The 18648-nt window shown below is 38.2% G+C and overlaps 1 protein-coding gene across 2 annotated transcripts in view; it reads left to right on the top strand.

Annotated features, from left to right (window-relative positions):
* NKAIN2 (sodium/potassium transporting ATPase interacting 2) overlaps positions 1 to 18648 on the top strand; it is a 571249-nt gene that overhangs the window by 290764 nt on the left and 261837 nt on the right. For both annotated transcript variants that reach the window (XM_063329688.1, XM_063329685.1), the window contains exon 3: positions 10568 to 10648. In XM_063329688.1, the coding sequence (XP_063185758.1) occupies positions 10568 to 10648 (81 nt within the window). The remainder of the gene's footprint in view (positions 1 to 10567; positions 10649 to 18648) is intronic.

Raw genomic sequence — 18648 nt, 5'->3', positions numbered from 1 at the left:
TTTTACCAAAAAAGAAGGATTTGGAGGTTGCATCATGAATGAAAGAAACTCAAAGGCGTGAATAAGGAACATTATGCTATTCTTCCATTGTATCACATTTAGGGAAATAGAATTTGGCCAGTCTATGTGCATTAAGAGTGCTGGACAACAAAACTACCTGATTACATCACCAGTTTATTCTCAGAACTGAAAGAACCTATTGCATGCAATAATTGTAGCTAATGTTTTTTGATGCAAGTTGAAAGTGAAGGAAAAGATATGCTAAGAGAAGGTTTTTTCTTTGTTTTCTGGATAATACAGAGCCAAACATGCACACAGAGCCAGGTATAAACCTTCCCGAGGAAGGCCATAATTCATCCAACAAACAAAAAATGTATGATGTGTTCTGGTGATTTGAGTAAAGTCAGATATTGATTGATTGATTGATTGATTGATTGATAAATAAGTGAGACAATTTTATAATCAGACTTCCTTTGAATATATACAGTCTGGTTTCACTGTGAAATGAATGTTTTTTTAGACACACATAGTCTTAAATGAAGTCACTTGAAAATGAAGTCCATTTTGCATTTTATGGTCTTTTAGAAAGACTGATGTTTGAGTACCTACTTTTATTTTATTGTTATAGCTTCAAATTTCTTTTTTATCTCATTGAATATATTCAAGATTGAAAAAGACTGAAAAAAGCCATGTTGTATTAAAACATACTGATCTTGCCAAATCAAGCAGTCTTGCCAATCAGATGTACCAGAAGGGAATAAGGGAAGGGGAAGTGTGTTCGTTGTCTTCCTCTCTCCCCTCCCTGTGGCTCATTAGCGTCACTCAGTGAGGCAGTCAGACTCATGTGGGCATGGTGACAATCTCATAGGTATGCACCCCCAACACTAGAACGTTGTATCTAACCCTGTACTTGCCATACAGTTTCATGAAGCTAGTTTTTGTGCCTCTAGAATCTGGCTCCATCCACTCCAGCTGTCTTAGCCTCCTAAACAAAATTAAGTCTGGCCCCATACTACGGTTGGCTCTAGACAGCTGTGCTAGTTGGTGTCCCTTTAAATACGAACACTCTGCAAATCCATTTGATGTATGTTTGTTATCTCCAAAGAATGGGGAGTGACCTTTGCAGTTGACCGGTGCTTTCAAAACAGCCACTAGCCTCCCAAAAACTGAGTTGCCAGCCAGTGACTTTGAAAGTCTCTGTGCTCTGTTCCCCAACCCTGAAACACAAACTCTCCTAGTAGCTTAGCCACCTCCCAATTTTCTTCCAAAATTTTGGAGTGTTTTTAGGAACTTTTGAAATTTGTGCCTTACAAAACAGTTCGGAGAGATGTAAGAAAGCACCTGATGGTCCTCACTTATATTTCCTGTGACAAATGTATTTTTAGCTTCAATTAAATCTCTTTTAGAATATGAAGGACTGAACTCAAAGCCCTGTGAACTCAATGGCCAGCTTCCTCATGGCTTCAACTGTTAAGGAGTTAAGCCAGAGAAAATGAAAAGAAGAAAACAGTACCTGGGAAGCCGAATACAAACCTCTCAATTTATCAAAAAGATGTTCTTGTAAATTGTTCAGTTTTAGCAAGAATTTTGATGCATTCACTGAGGGAGATGGATTCCCTTTATGAATAGTTGCAGTTGGCATCCAGATACTGAGGCATCAATAAAAGAATCTAGATAAATGTCAGTAGAGTTCTGTTCCTAGCAACAGTATCTATTGATTTCGTTTTTTGCATTCTGTTAAAAGTGAACACTGAAAGAATTCTGAGTGTCCTGATTTGTATTTTTAATAGGGAATTTAAATGGGTACAGCTGCTAAAAACTCCATTAAAATAAACTGTTCAATGACTGAATTATAATCAAGATTTTTCTTTTTGGGTGTTTCTGAAAAGGCCAGAGACACCAAGGGAACAGCCAATACATGTCTAGCTCCATCAATATGCTGATGTCTGAAGCAAATTATGGCTTACTACCTTTCCAGTGAGAAGCACTTCTCATTAGATTACAGCAAGAATGTATTTAAGTTTATTTTATCTGGACAAAACCATCTTGCCTTCCTGGCTGCACACTGTCCAGTTCAAGCAGGAGGGAGAGACAATGTTTCCATGCAGGTCTGGTCACTCGGCAGAATAGGCAGCTACTATGGCTGCCTGAGATTGAAAAGGACCTAGAGAAGTCTCCTTCTCTGGAGATATTCAAAACCTACCTGGATGCGTTCCTGTCCAACCTACTCTAGGTGAACCTGCTTTGGCAGGTGTCTCCAAAGGTCCCTTCCAATTCCAACCCCTACCATTCTGTGATTCTGTGAAGTGGTCCTCAGCTGGTGAGGCTGGTTTACTCTGGGTGAAATGCAAGCATATGACAGGGTGAGCACATCACAGAGTCTATGTGGAGAAGCGCTGCTGCCCCACAGAGGGTTTGAGCAGTCAGTGAGGCTTGTTGGACTACCCTCAAGAACTAGTACCATCAGCGCAGCCTCTTAGTAGGGTGATGGTCCATAGACTGGGCAATGGCAGGGAGGGAGCAACGCCACTTCTTGCTAAGGCGCTATTACATATTCTGCAGAAAAACAATTGCACAATCTATTCTTGAGCATTTTCCAAAATATTTCTTAACAATCGAGGCAGACTTGTATATATAAAAATGTTCTTCCACCTATTGCTTTTGTGCTAAATGTGTGGGATTTTTTTGCAGCAGGTTTATTCCATAGTAAGAGCCACTCTCAGGTGATGCCTTGGATAAAGCAGTAGCAGATCATAGTAGCCAGTAATCTTATTCATTTTTCTTTTTCATTGGTAATTCACTGGTAAAATGTTTGGTGGTGCTACAAGTAAAAGTGAAATTTAGAGCAACAATTCCTGCAGTTTTGCCCTAAAATTTAATAATACATCCACAGAAGACAGCTTGAATTCTTGTGAATGCAATTTCTACACTGATCACTATGTACGAACTCTGAGGAAATCCAGGGCCTGAAATGCCCTTAGTGTCTTAAGAATGGTCTAGAAGGCAGGGTTTGGAAAAATTATTTCAAAATATTTCTAGCCCATGCATTGAAGAACCAAATGACCTCCAAAATCACATCATTTTGATTTCTCTTTCTTTTTGTTTTTAATGCCAACTATAATATGAATTTAATAATGCCATTTCAAAGCCATTATTCAAACTTTTAGATCTTGTACAACATTGATTTCTAGTGCCATTAGCTCTTGAGGTAGATGCTGGTAGATTCATATTGGAATGGAAGCAAACGGGTAGAAAAGGATTGAAACAGCACTATTTAAGGTTCTCAAGTTATGTCTCGAAAAATAGAGGTATTACTAGAATTCCAATATAATTAAAGCATTTTTGAGTGAGATTCTCTCTACTGAAGTGTCATCTAGAGTGATTCTCTCTACTTAAGTGAGAATTACATGATACAGGAGAAATATATCTGTATATCATGTTACTTACATTTAATTAGTCATTTCTATTATGAGAGACTTTATAATCTCTTCCACAAACAAAAGAAAGAATGCTGAAAAAACTAGGAAAGTAACATAAGAGGAAAAATATCCATCCATCTGCAAATATATGCATGTATATGTATGTGTCTGCAGCTGAGTGGATATGTACTGTGTTGCAGTAAATTGAGTATTCAGATATTTGAAGTTGCTTCCTGCTGGTAAATATTTCACAACAAAGATGTGATCAAAAGAAATATAGGAATTGAATGATGAGTGAAGCCAAACCAACAAAATCTCTACTGCTAAGGCAAAAAGATAAAATAAGCATATCCTGTTAAAATTTCTGCCTTACCTTACTTTCTTTAGTACATAAAATGTACTTTTGTTAAAAAGGTCATAAGCATTAACATATGGATGCAGAAGAAACCTAAAAAAAATCCAGAACAAAACAAAACAAAAAAAGAAACAAGAAGAAAAGAATTTGAGATCACAAGAAGAAAATTTCTCTGCTCCCCATTTGTAAGAAGAATAGCAGACGTATAGTCTTTTTTAAAAAAACCCTCTGTTTAAAGTAACTCTTTAGTTACAGAATAGTTTCATATGGGGATCTAGAATATTTGTAAGACCCTAGTATACATAGTAGATTGACTGTACAATGCTAAAATGGAAGTTATTTATTTATATGTGCCTACTTTTACATTTTAGCCATTCACCCTTATAGCATCATATGAAAAGAAACCATTATTTATTAAGAACAGAGTGACTACACTGAGAAAATGTTGTGTATCTTTCTTATGAAGGCTGTATGAATGGGCTGATATGTCTCTTGAGTTGTTTATGGGTTCTTGGAATGGAGGTTTTTCATTTAGTGTTTAGGGTAATATTTTAAGATGGTACAGCCGGACACTGAAACAGACACTGAAAAACAAACAAAAGTAATGCAGTACCCAAAAGTAGCTTCTATGTTATCACTTCTCCCAATCTTTTCCACTAAAACCTAAAGAGCTGTGAATCCAAGAAACAGAAAATGAACAAATGAATGATTCAAGCTTAAGCATTAATAGACCGTCAGTGTGTGGGGGAAACAAGACACAATAGTTTTCAGATGTCTCTTCAGCAGTCCTTTGGGGATATTTTACACTGGTGATGTGTTTAAATTGCTTTGTTCTTTTTGTTTATGTGGAAAAAAGGGAGTGCATATCTGCATAGTGTACTGTTACTATCTCATTTTTGATGTCACTGGTACAAGATTTTTAATGGGCTCTGTGACATTGGGAATTTTGCCTTGGAGGAGTTTAGCGTTCCAAACAGCAACGATGGAGTGATCTGTGTCAGACACTGAGAAATGAGCTGAGCCCTGGAAGTGTCTTTTTCTTTCAATTGACTGTAATGGGAATCTAGACACTGCTCAAAGTGTCTGCATTGCAGACATCTAAATGTGGACAGATGGATACTACTTCGGCAGTAATGTGCTCTGTAGAAATCCAGCTTCTCCTATGCAGGAGTTGGAGCTATGTCTTCAAAAAGAAAGTTCAGTTGCTTTCAGTCAGTTTTAGCAGACAACACTAATTATTAAAATGTAATGTAAAGGAAGTAAAATATCAGAGACTTTTTGTACCTGAGGGAGCAAAGGGAAGGAGAAAATATATGCACATTTGTGACTGATGAAAGGCTGAGGAGCCAAGGTCTCACAACGCCAAAGGGTTAAAAAATTTCCTGATAAACGCAAGCAGACAAACTAGACTGTCATTGCAATTTGAGACAGAAAAGTCCAACAACTCAGCAATGGATTGTACAAAATCAATTCATGTTCACTTAGAAACAGAAACCCACAAAGATGAACAGTGCTGTGACACTATAGCCATGATTGATTAAAAATAAAAAAATACCATCAAGAAAAGGTCTAAGTCCTAACAATATGAAGAATTCGGACAAACAAAACTAGTGCAAGCTGCATGCTGTGACAAGCAACATGCAATAAAAAAAATCCAGAGGATTATATCATTCTGTAAGAGCTTCCCAGTACATTCAAGAAAGTGAATGAACGTTTATTGAAGTTGAACTGGTTGCACAAAGCCCTCTGCTGCCAGGAACATTATTATTTGTTGTCCAGGCTACTGGTTTTGGCCCTGAGCTCTCTCCCATTGAGGCCTGTAGGTGACTGCTGGGCAGGGAAGACTTTCATCTGGATCATAAAAAGCAGAGCGTGGTTGCTATTTGTGTTAGACTGCTGAGAGCAGTAGTTCTGCTTAAAACAGCTGGTCCTCATACATTCAATAACTGAATCTCTCCTGGGTGTGAATTTGGCTCCTGATTCCGCTTTGGAGTCAGGCTATGATTTCTGATCCTGCTCTGCACCGGTGGCTTCACACTGAACTTGGGCTGGCCTTCTGCTGGCTTCTAGAGCTGGACTCCCTACCACGCTGTGCTGCCCACACCCTCATCAGCTCTCAGGGGAAAGCCTCAGGCAATGGGAATGGGAAGAAAATGGCAAAATGTGCAGAGCAGATTAAATTAGAGAATGGTGCCTACTAAGTGGCCCCATGAAGTCACCCCGTAGACTTCTGTAGGTGACACTTCAAGTGGACTTCTTCCAGGGGAGTCCAGGTGAGGTCTTTTACTAGTTCCAGGAAGATGGAAACAAGAGGCAGAACTTCTGCTGTTTGGTTCTTAAGAGGTTTGAACAGGCAAGACCACCAAAGTTATGGCAACTAAACCATGGACTTCACTGTTCAGGAACAGCTGACTCCACCAAATAATTGTTTGTATTTCAGAGGGGCTTTTCAAAGGTAAGCGGAGCTGTAGGCATCTCAAAGATTAGCTGAATGTTATCAGTAGTTTAGATGATAGTATGTTGGTGCCAAGCGTTCAGAATTTGACTTATTATGAGATTTGATGGGGAAAATATAAGTTTGAAAATTTTATTTCTAAGTAATGTATCTTCATAGACAGAGGAGATTAGGGGAACATAACTTTAGAAGCAAAGTTAATCATAATTGTGGACAGTTGTTACTGTGTTATTGGAAAGAGGTGCTCCATTCCAGACATGCTGGGCTCAAGGTTATCTTTGAACAACTCAAGTACTGTTGCCCAGGTAGCATAAAAAAATCACACTTTTAGTTACTATGGTAAATGTAGTAGTTATCATTTTAGAAATGCATTTAGTTTCTTTTTCATGACTGGAGCGCAGAAGGGTCTTGGAGCATAATATTTTCAGATTTGGAAGAGTCTGAAAAAAATTTTGTACCTTTCTAAAAAGAAAATAATTAGCAAATCACCAAATCACAACAACAATTCAATTGCTTTGAATTGCACAAGGTAATATCTTGTAGGTCTGGAGCCCTTGTATCCCTCAGTCAAATGTGACTGTTATCAACTCACATATCAAAAAAGAATTTTGGAGCAAGAGAGAAATGCCATGTAAAGTTCTGTGAAAAAAATGCTTACGTTTAAAATGCTCATAGCTATCAGAGTTGCTCACCATTTATACACAAAAGTTGTGTGACGTCTTTCTCCTTCAGGCAAAGTGACAAGAGTATTATGTGCGAGTTCTTGTGACCAGGTTTATATGAAAGGCAGTAGTGGGCTACCTGGACCTTTGGTTCTTGTGTCCTGTCATCATTTTTCTATTGGGCTGTGGAATTAAGTCCTGTCATTTAATTTCTTTGATCTTCAGTTTCCCCGATAGTAAAATGGAGATAATGCGACTTGGTGACCTTTGAGAGAAGTGCGAAGAGGGGTGTACGGATTCTTAGTATTACAAGTATTTTAGTATTTCAATTTCCCATTCACTATGAAAAAAGACATCATATAGTAATTTCTGATGGTTGATAGCAAATTTTCAAACCTGTAAGTACACAGTATCAATAAATCATAAACTAGGTAATGCTCATAATTCTTTGTAAAGGGTTATAAATTCATGTTTACTTGAAGAATGACAAATGTATTCTACCACATAAGAGCTGTATTTATATATTTTACAAAAAAAGAGGTAACTTTTAGTGACTGGATACAACTTCGCAAAAATAGTAAGTATTTAAATCTTCATTCATAGCCTTCCAGTTATACGTCTTTCCAGTTTGGATTTCCATAAAAATTATAAGCTGTGTTGTCACTGCTATGCCACCTGTCAGTATCTCCTGCTTGGTCAAGTGTGTGTTCATCAAGGTTCTTGTCTTGTCGATAGGTGACTACTGTAACATTGTGGTGGCTTCTGTCAGATAATGCAGCTGTCTTGAACTCCCACGTATAAGAAAAAAATACAGCTATATCCCTTTGAAGAACTCTTATAAAATGTGTTTCTAATTAGATACATATAATAGAGAGTATCAGAGGGATTTGTTCATTGTCACAGACCTTCAGAGCTGAATCTCTGCAGCAATTTTCTGAAGCACATAGACAACAAGAGGTATTTATGACTGCATGTGATCCAGTGAGAAGAGGTGTGCTAGATCTGAAGCATCTGAAATATGAAGCAGTGGGAAGCAGAAGCATCCTTGTATTTCAAGATAATTATACTTGGTGTTTATCCGCAGAATTCAGGCAGCAAGCACTTAACGCAACATTTCAAAAGGAAGCAGTTTAAAACAAACTTTTAAGAGACGTTTTTAAGCCTTATCTGTAGTCCAATAAGAGCAGATGCTTGTTAAAAGAGTGTATCTAAAAGTCAGATAATTTTTTCTTTTTTTTTTGGTGATAGACTAGACAGTGGAAAAGAAAAGTTTCACTTCTTCATGTAAGGCTCGATGCCAGGACAAGCAGCTCCAAAGTGCCTTGGAGTGTTCTGCTGGATGTGCTGTGCACAGGGAGCTTTTTAATCAGCTGTTGCATACAGGCAATGTGACAAGTTGTACCATGAACAGCCGATCTAAGGAAACCTAGTTTCCGGTGGCTCTGTCCCACATTTTTCCTATTTGTGTTGGCTGATAAAAGATAATCTTGTACATCTTCCTGTGTATGAGGACATTATAGAGTTTCTCTTCCCATTTTTAGGCTTGTTTTCCTGAAACTTTTGTGAAAAAATATCTTTGAATCTTCTAGCCTTTTTTCCAGTTTGCTTAAAATTGTTCAGGAGCATAGGAGTTCTTTCAAGGGAACAGACATCGCACATGGATGTTACTGCTTAAGTCTCATTTCTTTGGGAAACCAGGCTAAATGCAGTATTTAGAATTTTCGCTATAAGAAATCCAGTTACCTTTGTGTGTCAGAAGGAATAGTTGTATTAACTCATCAGACTATTTGTATACTTGTATATAACACTAAAGTATTAAAATAATTGGCAAAACGCAGCAAGTTAAAATGCTGCAAAGTTAGAAAAAAATGCAAAATTAAAGTTATTGAATCTAAATTAATTTTTCCTTCTCTTGTTCTGGTAGTTAAAATGCTCCATGTTACATGCAAAGCCAGGTGTACCATGAGGAAGCTACAGGAAAATGAAATGCTCAATATACTTAATGTCTCAGAGTTCAGTTTTAAAAAAACTGTGAATGTGTTAAGACCATGCATCTGAATTAAGTTCCTATGTTCCAAAATTTTATGAACAGCCTGTGTTGAAAAGGTAGATGTGCATTAGAGTGGCCATGAGATCGGGCCTAAATTTTACTCATGTTTGGTAATAGTCTCATTTTTGATCTCCTGAGAAAGGACAGAATTGTATTATTTTCACAGTATCTAGAAGATTAAGTGGAAAATGGCATATTGAATAATAAACAATCTGATGCAAAGCCGCTCTTCCAAGAGAAGTGCAAGAATCCTACATACAGTTACTGAATTTAGAGAATGAGATTGTCATTCATGAGAAAAAATGGTTTGTCATATATTTTTTATAAGGGATGGATAATGTACAGTCTAAAATTTTGTCTGCTTATTCAGAAGGTGATATAATACAGAAGTGTGCAGAAAACAGTGTTTCCCAATTTGAAAAAGTAGTTTAGCAAAATTTAATCAGTACAGTTAGGAGAAAAGACAACAACACAAGAAAAGTAAGTCTGTAAATACTTGAGAGAAATGAGATGGTGATATATAAGGAGGAAAAAGCCCTCAACTATAACAGGTAGGGAACAGTGCCACACATATGCAGTGCCACAGGTCTGTGGAATGAAATTGGCAAATGTGCAGAATTGAATTGTGTACAACTAGAGGATAGCTACAACAGCCATTAGAAAAACGCTTGTAGATCCTAAGGTTTATTAGATGATGGAATAATTTGCCAAGGGAAGTTCTCAAGCACAAATATTAGATAACAGTAGCAACAGCAGGTCAAACTTTATTATACAAGATGCTCCAGCATTACGGCAGGGAAATGTAGTTTCCAGTCCTAGCACGTAAGGTCTTATGAATACAAAAAAGAAGTCAAGGAATAGACAGAAGGAGAGAAAACATATACTCCATTACTCACATCAGAAGTGTGAATAAGAAGTTTGGCAACCACCAATAAACAGATATTGCTTAAGCATGAATACTTGTCCTATACACTGTAAAATAAAACAAAGTAAAAACAAACAACAAAAAAACCCAGAGAAACTGGCAATTTAAAGTACGGTCTGCCCCTAAGGGTGTTGAAAAATTATGAACGATGCTTTGGAATATCACAGAATATATTGATAGAGGCAGCTGTCATGACCAAATCCCTCCCTATTTTGTAGAAATAGTGCAAAATAACCTATATATAGGTTTAGTTTTTTGAGACTAAATCCAAAGTGTGGGAGAAGCCAGTGCCTACTTCAATTAGACTTTGTTATTTAGTAAGTTATATTTGAATAAACATTTGAATAAACAGCTTTGCACTTCTCGCATAAAATTGATATTACATGCCCCTCTTGATATTGCAGTATTCCCCATTTGAACAATAATAAGAGATCGGATTAGTCTCTATTCAAATGTCAGATCTCTCAACTGTTTTCTCAGATACAGATTTTCTGATGTGTCAGAGTACTCACTAGGTCACTCTAGATTTTGTCTGTGAAAGGGAAAAATTTATTCTTGATGCTCTATGTAACATTTTTATTCATATGCACCAGATTTATGGTCTGTTTTTGTCTTGGATTGAACTAATGGTCTAATAAACTAAGTTTAACTCAGTTGATTCTGAAATTATTAATGCACTGTTTCTCTCTTCCTCCCTGCAGTATGCTGTCTGGCTGGTCCTTTGGGTTACCTGGAACGTGTTTGTTATCTGCTTCTATTTGGAGGCTGGCGACCTTTCAAAGGTAATTTACCACTGGATACATTTAAGCCATCAGCACTGTGTTAACATGCCCCAGTTGAAAAGCTGTGTTTTGTTTTACTCATCCTCTTGGTGTTGTTAGAATGAGGATAGTAAGATGGAAATTTGGAGTATTCTGGAAACGTTAGAAACTTTTAATTTAGACTAATAATAATGAGCATATACCTTCTGATGCCCACAACAACAACGGTATATATTTTTTAAAAGAGAATTGCCTTTTTGCCCCCTCAGTAACTCTGCAATGCAAATTTCAACTCTGTGAGAGATATTAATTAGTGATTTCATGAATACAAAAAGTTACCATCTCAATGTTCAACTAGTATTTTTTGTACCATTTAGCTTGCTGTTACTTAGCTGGATTCCTTTCAGGGGTCTTATACTACGGCATAATAATTATAAAACAAGGTGTCTTTCGTTAAATTGAAATGTAGATTGAGGTACCAGAATAGATTGCCATTTGGCTACAGCAGTATTTTTTAACTTTGTTTCTTCTGGTAGGAATGAACACGTATACACAGTTGAAATCCATAGGAAAAATATATTTACCTAAGAATTCCATGTTTGTAGGGTTTTATTGACATTGTAAGTGATAACACATAAAGTGACAGTCGGTAATGGGCTCAAATCAACATCTCAAACCAAAACTCCTACTTTCTAAGGTATTCCCAGAAGGCTGGCAATCTGTGGGATAAAAGATTAGCAGTGGTAACAAATTATGTTATTAAAGTAATAAGCTTCAACTGAGTCTAAATATTGCTGTCCATGCTGAGTTATGTTTGCAGTAGTGTGAAGTGACCATCAAGGAGAATCCCACGTGTGAAAAAGATCACATTCTCTCTTTGACTCAGATATTTAATTGCTGTTCCTTATTAAAGGGAGCTTAGTCCAACTGTAAATTAAAGATGTAATTCTCTGATCCTTTGTGAGTTACTGATATGTTATGATGTAGAAAGTTAAACACAATTATAGGAAGAATAAATGAGGCAAAAATACTTCCTTACCTGTATTTTCTCTCAAATCACCCCCAAAGTAGAGACTGGGATATTTCATCCCCATGTATTGTGTTTTTTTCAAAAGATGCAGACTTCAAAAGGATCAGAATTTCATTTCCTGAGGGCATAAAGTAATTTTCTGCAGGTAAAATGATACAATTTCTGGGTTTTATACCTTCAGACAGGCCCAATCACATTAAAAGCTTGGCAAAAACATAGTAAATAAAATAACTTGCATATATTATCTTTTATTTGGTTATAATGCTTTCTGTATTGCTAAGTGAACTAATGTATATAACAAACCCGGCACCTGTTGTACAATTATACTCAACCCAATCCACCCTCCTTCCACCTACTTCTTTCAGCCACCTGTATTCCTAAACTTGCAAATGTTGGGATTCTTCTTGTGTCTGGGGAAGTGAAGGGAGCGGGAAGGAAGGGAGAAAGGAGAAACAGCTGTTTGAGCACTGTGTTTTAATGGGTACAAAACCAGCTTAAGAACACTAGTAAGTGCTACTTGTAATAAAGATGGGCCCAAACCAGTATCTAAATCTGGAAATGATTTTTTCTGTAGTCTAGGTCTGCGTCATCTAGAGTGTTTCCCAACCAACCGTATGGTTCAGGCTTATATTTGGATGCGGTTAAAACTGTTATTTGGTCCTTAGAGGTATTATTTGTTCCAGTGATATGATCTCCCTTGAAATACTCAGTATAGTATATTCCTTCCACTTCAGCTGGTTTTCAGAGCAGCAGCATTTGTAAAGAGAGGGAGAAAAGTTCCTAGAAAATAAATTTAAGAAATATGTGCAGATCAACTCATTATCTACAAAACGTATAATTCACACATGGGACGTCACTCTCCTCTTCTGTTTAACTGCACATGGTACATCAGAACTTGATCAAATCTTCTGCAAGATCCAGGGCCCAGGAATATATGTCTAATAGAAAGATACCCATATATTTGGGTGGATAAAACTTATGTTCCTGTTCTAGATCCTTCAGAGGCTCCAACTGTTTTACAGATGTAGGAATCTTACAAAATGGATCATTTTAAGTTTTATGTCTCTCAGTCACATTCATATGTCTTGCACTGAATCTTCTTTATTATTTATATTTTCATCTGAGAATAATTGCAACTTCAAATCTGTAATGATACTCCTGTGTATTTTTTTTGTGTTTGAAATGGCACGTAGAACCTTGAAAAAATCTTTGCGTCTGAATCGGTTCTAAATAGAGAATAAAAAATAACCTTTAGGTAAGTACTAGAGGGATGCCTCTGAGGTTGTAAACTATGAGAGAGGATCCTGCACAGCATGGCTTTAGGAATTGATAAGTTAAAATTACAGTCAAATAATAGTTCAGCTGGGTATAGTTTATTTTTATATGTATAATTTATAGCTTTCTACAAAATAGAATAAAAGAAAGGCTTTTTTAAAAAAGTTTTGAGAACAGCTTTTATTCTATGTGTATGTACATCAATTTTTCCATCATCATCTGCTGATACAATGGACAGGATGTATTTCAATTGTTATATACCTTATTACAAAAGGCTTGCTAGCTTCATCCTTTTTTATTTTAGTTGTGGAGCGGGAGGTCACGACATTTTTACAGCATCTCCTTATTACACTTGATCAGGCCTGCAAAAGCTCAGAAGTTTTTAGAACAATGAGGTAATCATCTCTGAAGAGACTGAGGATGCTCAAGGATTATTGGGGAACAGCCATGCAAATCTGTTTGCGTTATACATCATTGCAATCATATGTGTCTTGGGGAAAATGGCATCACACTAAGTATTTTCTGTCCTTGAGTCATGGTAGTCTTTGCTGAAACTCTTCCATAGCAAGCTGGAATATTTATGGTTTTGTAATAAAGGTTTGTAACAAAGAGGAAGGGCAATCACTTGTTAACATTGATTGTTATGTGGATCTGTGAATGAATGCCTAGAGAACCCACTTCTCGGACTTACTTTTCAGTATTACTCTTCAATAATATTTAATTAGTCTGTGTCTTGTTTGCTTGCTGGTGAGTGCCATACTCAGTATAAGTAGGACTTCAAGGTTTCAAGAGTGGTAATATTTATTTTGGCCTGTGGCTAAGCAACTGTAGCATACAAAAAGCATAACCTCTTGCCTTGAATGAGGCACATCTGAAGTATGCTAGTGAAACAAAAAGGAAAACATAACAGAAAGCATCTCTGAGAATATGTAGCATTTCAATGATTTGTTTAAATATATCAAGAAAGGACACAAGGGACTAGGTTCAGCTATCTTGGAACAACAACAACAACAACAACAAAGCCCAAAACCACAACAAAAAGTAAACAGTCTGTGTAGCATTTTTTACTTTCTTCTTCAGACAAAACTCACATTTACTTCTACGGGATTCGGCTGCAACCTCTGAATAAAGACCCTCAGTAGAAAGAGTGCTGCAAATGTTCACGTAATGAAGAAACAGCACTCTTGCTTCAAGGCTTCCCCCAATGATGTCTAAGGATCCCACAAGCAGAATAGAAGCAGAATTAGAACCATCAAACTCCCATTTTTAGTTTCAAAATGAGTAGACATTTTTTCACTGCAAAATTTGCATGGCTGAGGTTGCACTGCTCCCATCACAAGTGTGGGAGTGTAGAGATGCTGTTGCTGTCTGTTACTGGGAGTCAGGCGGAGGCTGGACTTGGGGTGCTGAACAAGGGGCACCAGCTGGGGTTCAGGTTCAAAGCAGCCCTTGCTGCACATGATCCCAGCCTTGTGCTAGTACTTTTGGTTCTCCTTGTATGCAACCCTGCTTGTGTGACCAGATACAGTAGCTCCCCTCTCACTGCCGCCTAGCTGAGCTCCAGTATTGCTTTGCTCTAGTCCCTACAGTACAATGTGAATGTGACCGAGAATACACTTTTTGCAAACTCATTTTATCTGTGAAAACTGACATAGTTTCTATTTGTATGGCATTCTTGACATCTTCCTTATTTATACCTAATAACATACAAAGGTTACATTTAATATATTAAATCATAAGGTTGTACTTATATGTCTTTTGACACAAAAAATAAGGTGTTTGAAAGTCAAACACTCCAGTATCAAGAAATGCCAGAATTAAGGTTGCTTGTATAAGCATAATTTAGCTCTCTCTTCACATTCATTTTTATACAGCTTTTAATTATGCAGTCACACACAACTGTATTTTTTCTTTTTCACGATCCTTTCCTCAATCTCTGTACAGCAGGCCTATTTTAGAGATGAATCAGGTTTGTCAATTGAGTGAGGCTGCCATACTGGATCTTACTCCGTGTATCGCAGCAGTCAGAAAAAGCTTAATAAAGGGGCAAGGAAAAAAAAATATGTGCTTTTCTTATCATGTGTGGCCATTACATATTTTGTTTTCTCCTCACTGGCCGTTATGCAATTAATTTTCATACTTCATACAAGTAAATCCGGTACTTAACTCTGCTCTGAAAACATGTAGAATAGTACTATGAAAGCTTATGTACAGAATTGTGGCACCTAGGAACCCTAAGCACAGTGGCAATAACTTGGTGTTGCGTGAAAAGGGGCCAAGCGGTTTTGGCAGAAGATAAACCCCCTTGCGTTCTAACACTCCTCACCGAGGTGGGAGGCTAGGCGCGGCTAGGTTTAAATTCTGAGTGATGCCCAATTCAGCACTATCAGTCCAATCGCGTTTAATATGTATTAAACTATCACGATTTGGATACACTAATAGTGGACTGCACCATCAGTCTAGTCATGCTCCTGAACTAGCACGGCCTCTCTCGAGTCTTTGGTCGCGTTCAGTGAGAAAGCGAAACGACTAGCTACTTAAACAGTGCAGTTTATTTAAACAGCAGATATACAGGTTCTTTAGGATTGCCAGTGATAAATACACTGTCTGCAAAGCACGGGCAAATAAAGATATTGTTAAGTATACAAACACGCAACAAAATTATAAACGATACAGCCTGGCTATAAATGTAGGGTAGAGATTCTCTAGAGAAATTTCTAAGTCCCCAAGAAAGCACTCGGTGTAATCGAAGTCTTACCCAAAGGCATCCCTATGGGGGGGAAGAAAGGCTCAGCCCGTCGACTGATCCCGGAAATCAGCGATGGAATTCTTCGCGATGGTGTCTTCCCTGACATCCCCTCTCTCTTGGGCTATTTTATACTATTTTTATCTTCAAAGTGGAGTTTGAGTGACTTTAGTCATATGTACTTTTATTATAATTAATGTATTCAAGGAGCAGTGTTCACACCTCGGGGGAGGATAGCCTCCGGGATGGAGGTGTGTTTTGGTACATTGTGGTGAGCAAAGTTCGCACAAAGGACAGCATTTCATCAACATTTGACGAAATGCTGGCTTGGGTGGTGTGTAGGCCGCTTATCTGTTCCGTAGTACCATCTCGTCCCCATATCTGCTATTCGTCACAAGAGAAGGCCACGGAACAAGTGCGTTCTGTTCCATCCCTCGTGTAGTTTCGGAAACAACCTTGTACAGGGAATCACAGATGTGGCATTCTTCGCATGCTAGCTGCGGCTGTATTCTACCTCAGAAGCCTCTTGATTTTATGACTTTCCTTAATGTGTGAACAATGCTGTATTTTTGTATTCTTGGCCGATTCAGTAATTATTCCACACTTGGTTTAACTGCAAGCGTCTGAGTCTGCTCAAAACCAAGAGAGAAGCATACCAGAGATGGAAAAGTGCCTGAATACCCATTGAGAACTACAGGGGCATTGCCAGGGCATGCAGAGATGCAGTTAGGAAATCAAAAGCTCAGCTCAAATTGAAACTGGCCAGAGAAGTCAAAAACTACAAGAAAGGGTTCTTCAGGTACATAAAAACCAATCAGAAACAGAAGGAAAATAGTGGCCCACTGTTAAACAGGAGAGTGAATTAGTCACCAACAACACTGGAAGGGCAAAGGTTCTCAACACTTTCTTCGCCTCTGTCTTTACCAGCCCTGCTGGGGCCCAGGCCTTGGGAACAGCAATCCAGGTTGATGCAAACACAGACCCACCATCAGTGAAGGAAGAGTTGGTATGTGAACTATGTGAAGCTTGACCCCTACAAATCGATGGGCCCTGACAATACCCACCCGAGAGCGTTAAGAGCACTGTCTGATGTTGTGAGGCCGCTCTCCATAATCTTTCAGAAGTCAGGGAGATCAGGGGACATGCCAGAAGACTGGAAGAAGGCTAATGTCACCCCCATCTACAAGAAGGGCTTAAAGGAGGATCTGGGGAGTTACAGGCCCATCAGTCTCACTTCAGTCCATGGAAAAGTTATGGAACGAATCCTCCTGGGGACCATTCACAAGTCAAATGAAGCATGTGACTAGGACAAGCCAGCATGGATTCACCAAGGGAAAACCATGCTTGACAAACCTGATCGCCTTCTATGACAAAGTAACCTGCTCAGTTTATGTGGGGCGACCAGTGGACATTGTCTGAACAGTTCCCCACAGCCTCCTGCTGCAGAAACTGATGTGTTACGGTCCAGACAAGTGGTCTGTGTGATGGGTGGGGAACTGGCTGACAGGCCGCATCCAGAGGGTGGTGGTAAATAGCTCCTTTTCAAACTGGCAACCTGTCACAGGTGGGATCCCCAGGGATCAATATTGAGCCCAATGCTGTTTAATGTCTTCATAAGTGATTTGGATGGTGGGATCAAGTGTGTGCTGAGGAAGTTTGCTGATGACCCCAAACTGTGGGGAGAAGTGGACACTTTGGAAGGGAGAGCCACCCTGCAGGAAGACCTGGGTAAGTCTGGAAAAGTGGGCTAACAAGAACTTTATGAAGTTCAACAAGGACAAGTGTAAGGTCTTGCACCTGGGAAAACATAACCCAGTAATGCAGCACAGGTTGGGATCTACCTGGCTGTGGAAAGGGACCTGGGGGTCCTGGTGGACAACAAGCTCAATATGAGTGAACAGTGTGCTGCTGCGGCAATGAAAGCCAACAGCGTGCTGGGTTGCATCTACAAGGGCATCACCAGCACAGATAAAGAAGTCATTATCCCACTCTACTCAGCACTTGTCAGGCCACACCTGGAATACTGCCTTCAGTTTTGGTTCCCACTAGACAAAAAAGTTGCTATTTTCATTCAAATGAGGTTAATTCCTTTCCTATATTGTCCTGAGCTGCAACAGGGGGAACATGAAAGAATAGGAAAGATCAAAAAAAAGACTTATTTAAAATTTAAGTTGTTAAATATGAGACAAAGAACTGAATGTCTTGTAGTTGTTAAAATGTAAACTAAAGAAAAATATATAATCAGGTTGTTTTCTGCCAGAAGTTCTAAGGGAAATAAAATGTTTCTGAACACATTGTCTCCTACCCGCCCCAAATATCTGCAAATATAAGATAACTTATACCCACAAAATCACAGACTAATTCATGTTGGAAGAGACGTCTCAAGGTCATTTAATCCAGTCTCCTACTCAGAGCAGCACCAACTTCAAAGTTAGATCAGGTTGCTCAGAGTTTTAGCCAGTCAAGTTTTAAAAGTCTCCAAGGATGGAAATTTCACAACCTCTAGTTCTTAACCATTCTCACTGTGAAAATTTTTCTCCTGATATGCAGTTTCCGTTGCTGAAATCTGTGACATTGCTTCTTGTCGTCTCATAGTGTACCTCTGAGAAGAGTCATGCTCCATCTTTTCTAACACCCTCTTTAGGCTTTTAACTGAAGTTGAGTACTTCAGCTTTCTTTTTGTCCTTTCTGTAGTTGAATACCTATTTCCAGCCACACGCAGTTTGTCGCACCTCACAAGAAAAAAGCTAATTGTCATATAATAAATAACCGGTTCACTTTTCACAATTTTACATGCTTTCCTATGGAAGATAATTGAAGGGTCTTCACATATGTTTAAAGCTATAAAGTATCTTAAGTAAGATGCGGAAAGATGAAGGTTGTTCTTGTTATCTGGAAGAAGTAACAACACATTCAAAAAGAATTAGAATCCTTTAGTTCAAAGACAATTCAATGTATGTCAACGTTTAA

The sequence above is a fragment of the Chroicocephalus ridibundus genome, chromosome 3 (assembly GCF_963924245.1).
Source record: "Chroicocephalus ridibundus chromosome 3, bChrRid1.1, whole genome shotgun sequence".
In the NCBI taxonomy this organism is placed as follows: Eukaryota; Metazoa; Chordata; class Aves; order Charadriiformes; family Laridae; genus Chroicocephalus; species Chroicocephalus ridibundus.
The sequence above is the reverse complement of the archived record's forward strand: the minus strand, read 5'-3'. Positions and strand labels throughout refer to the sequence as shown.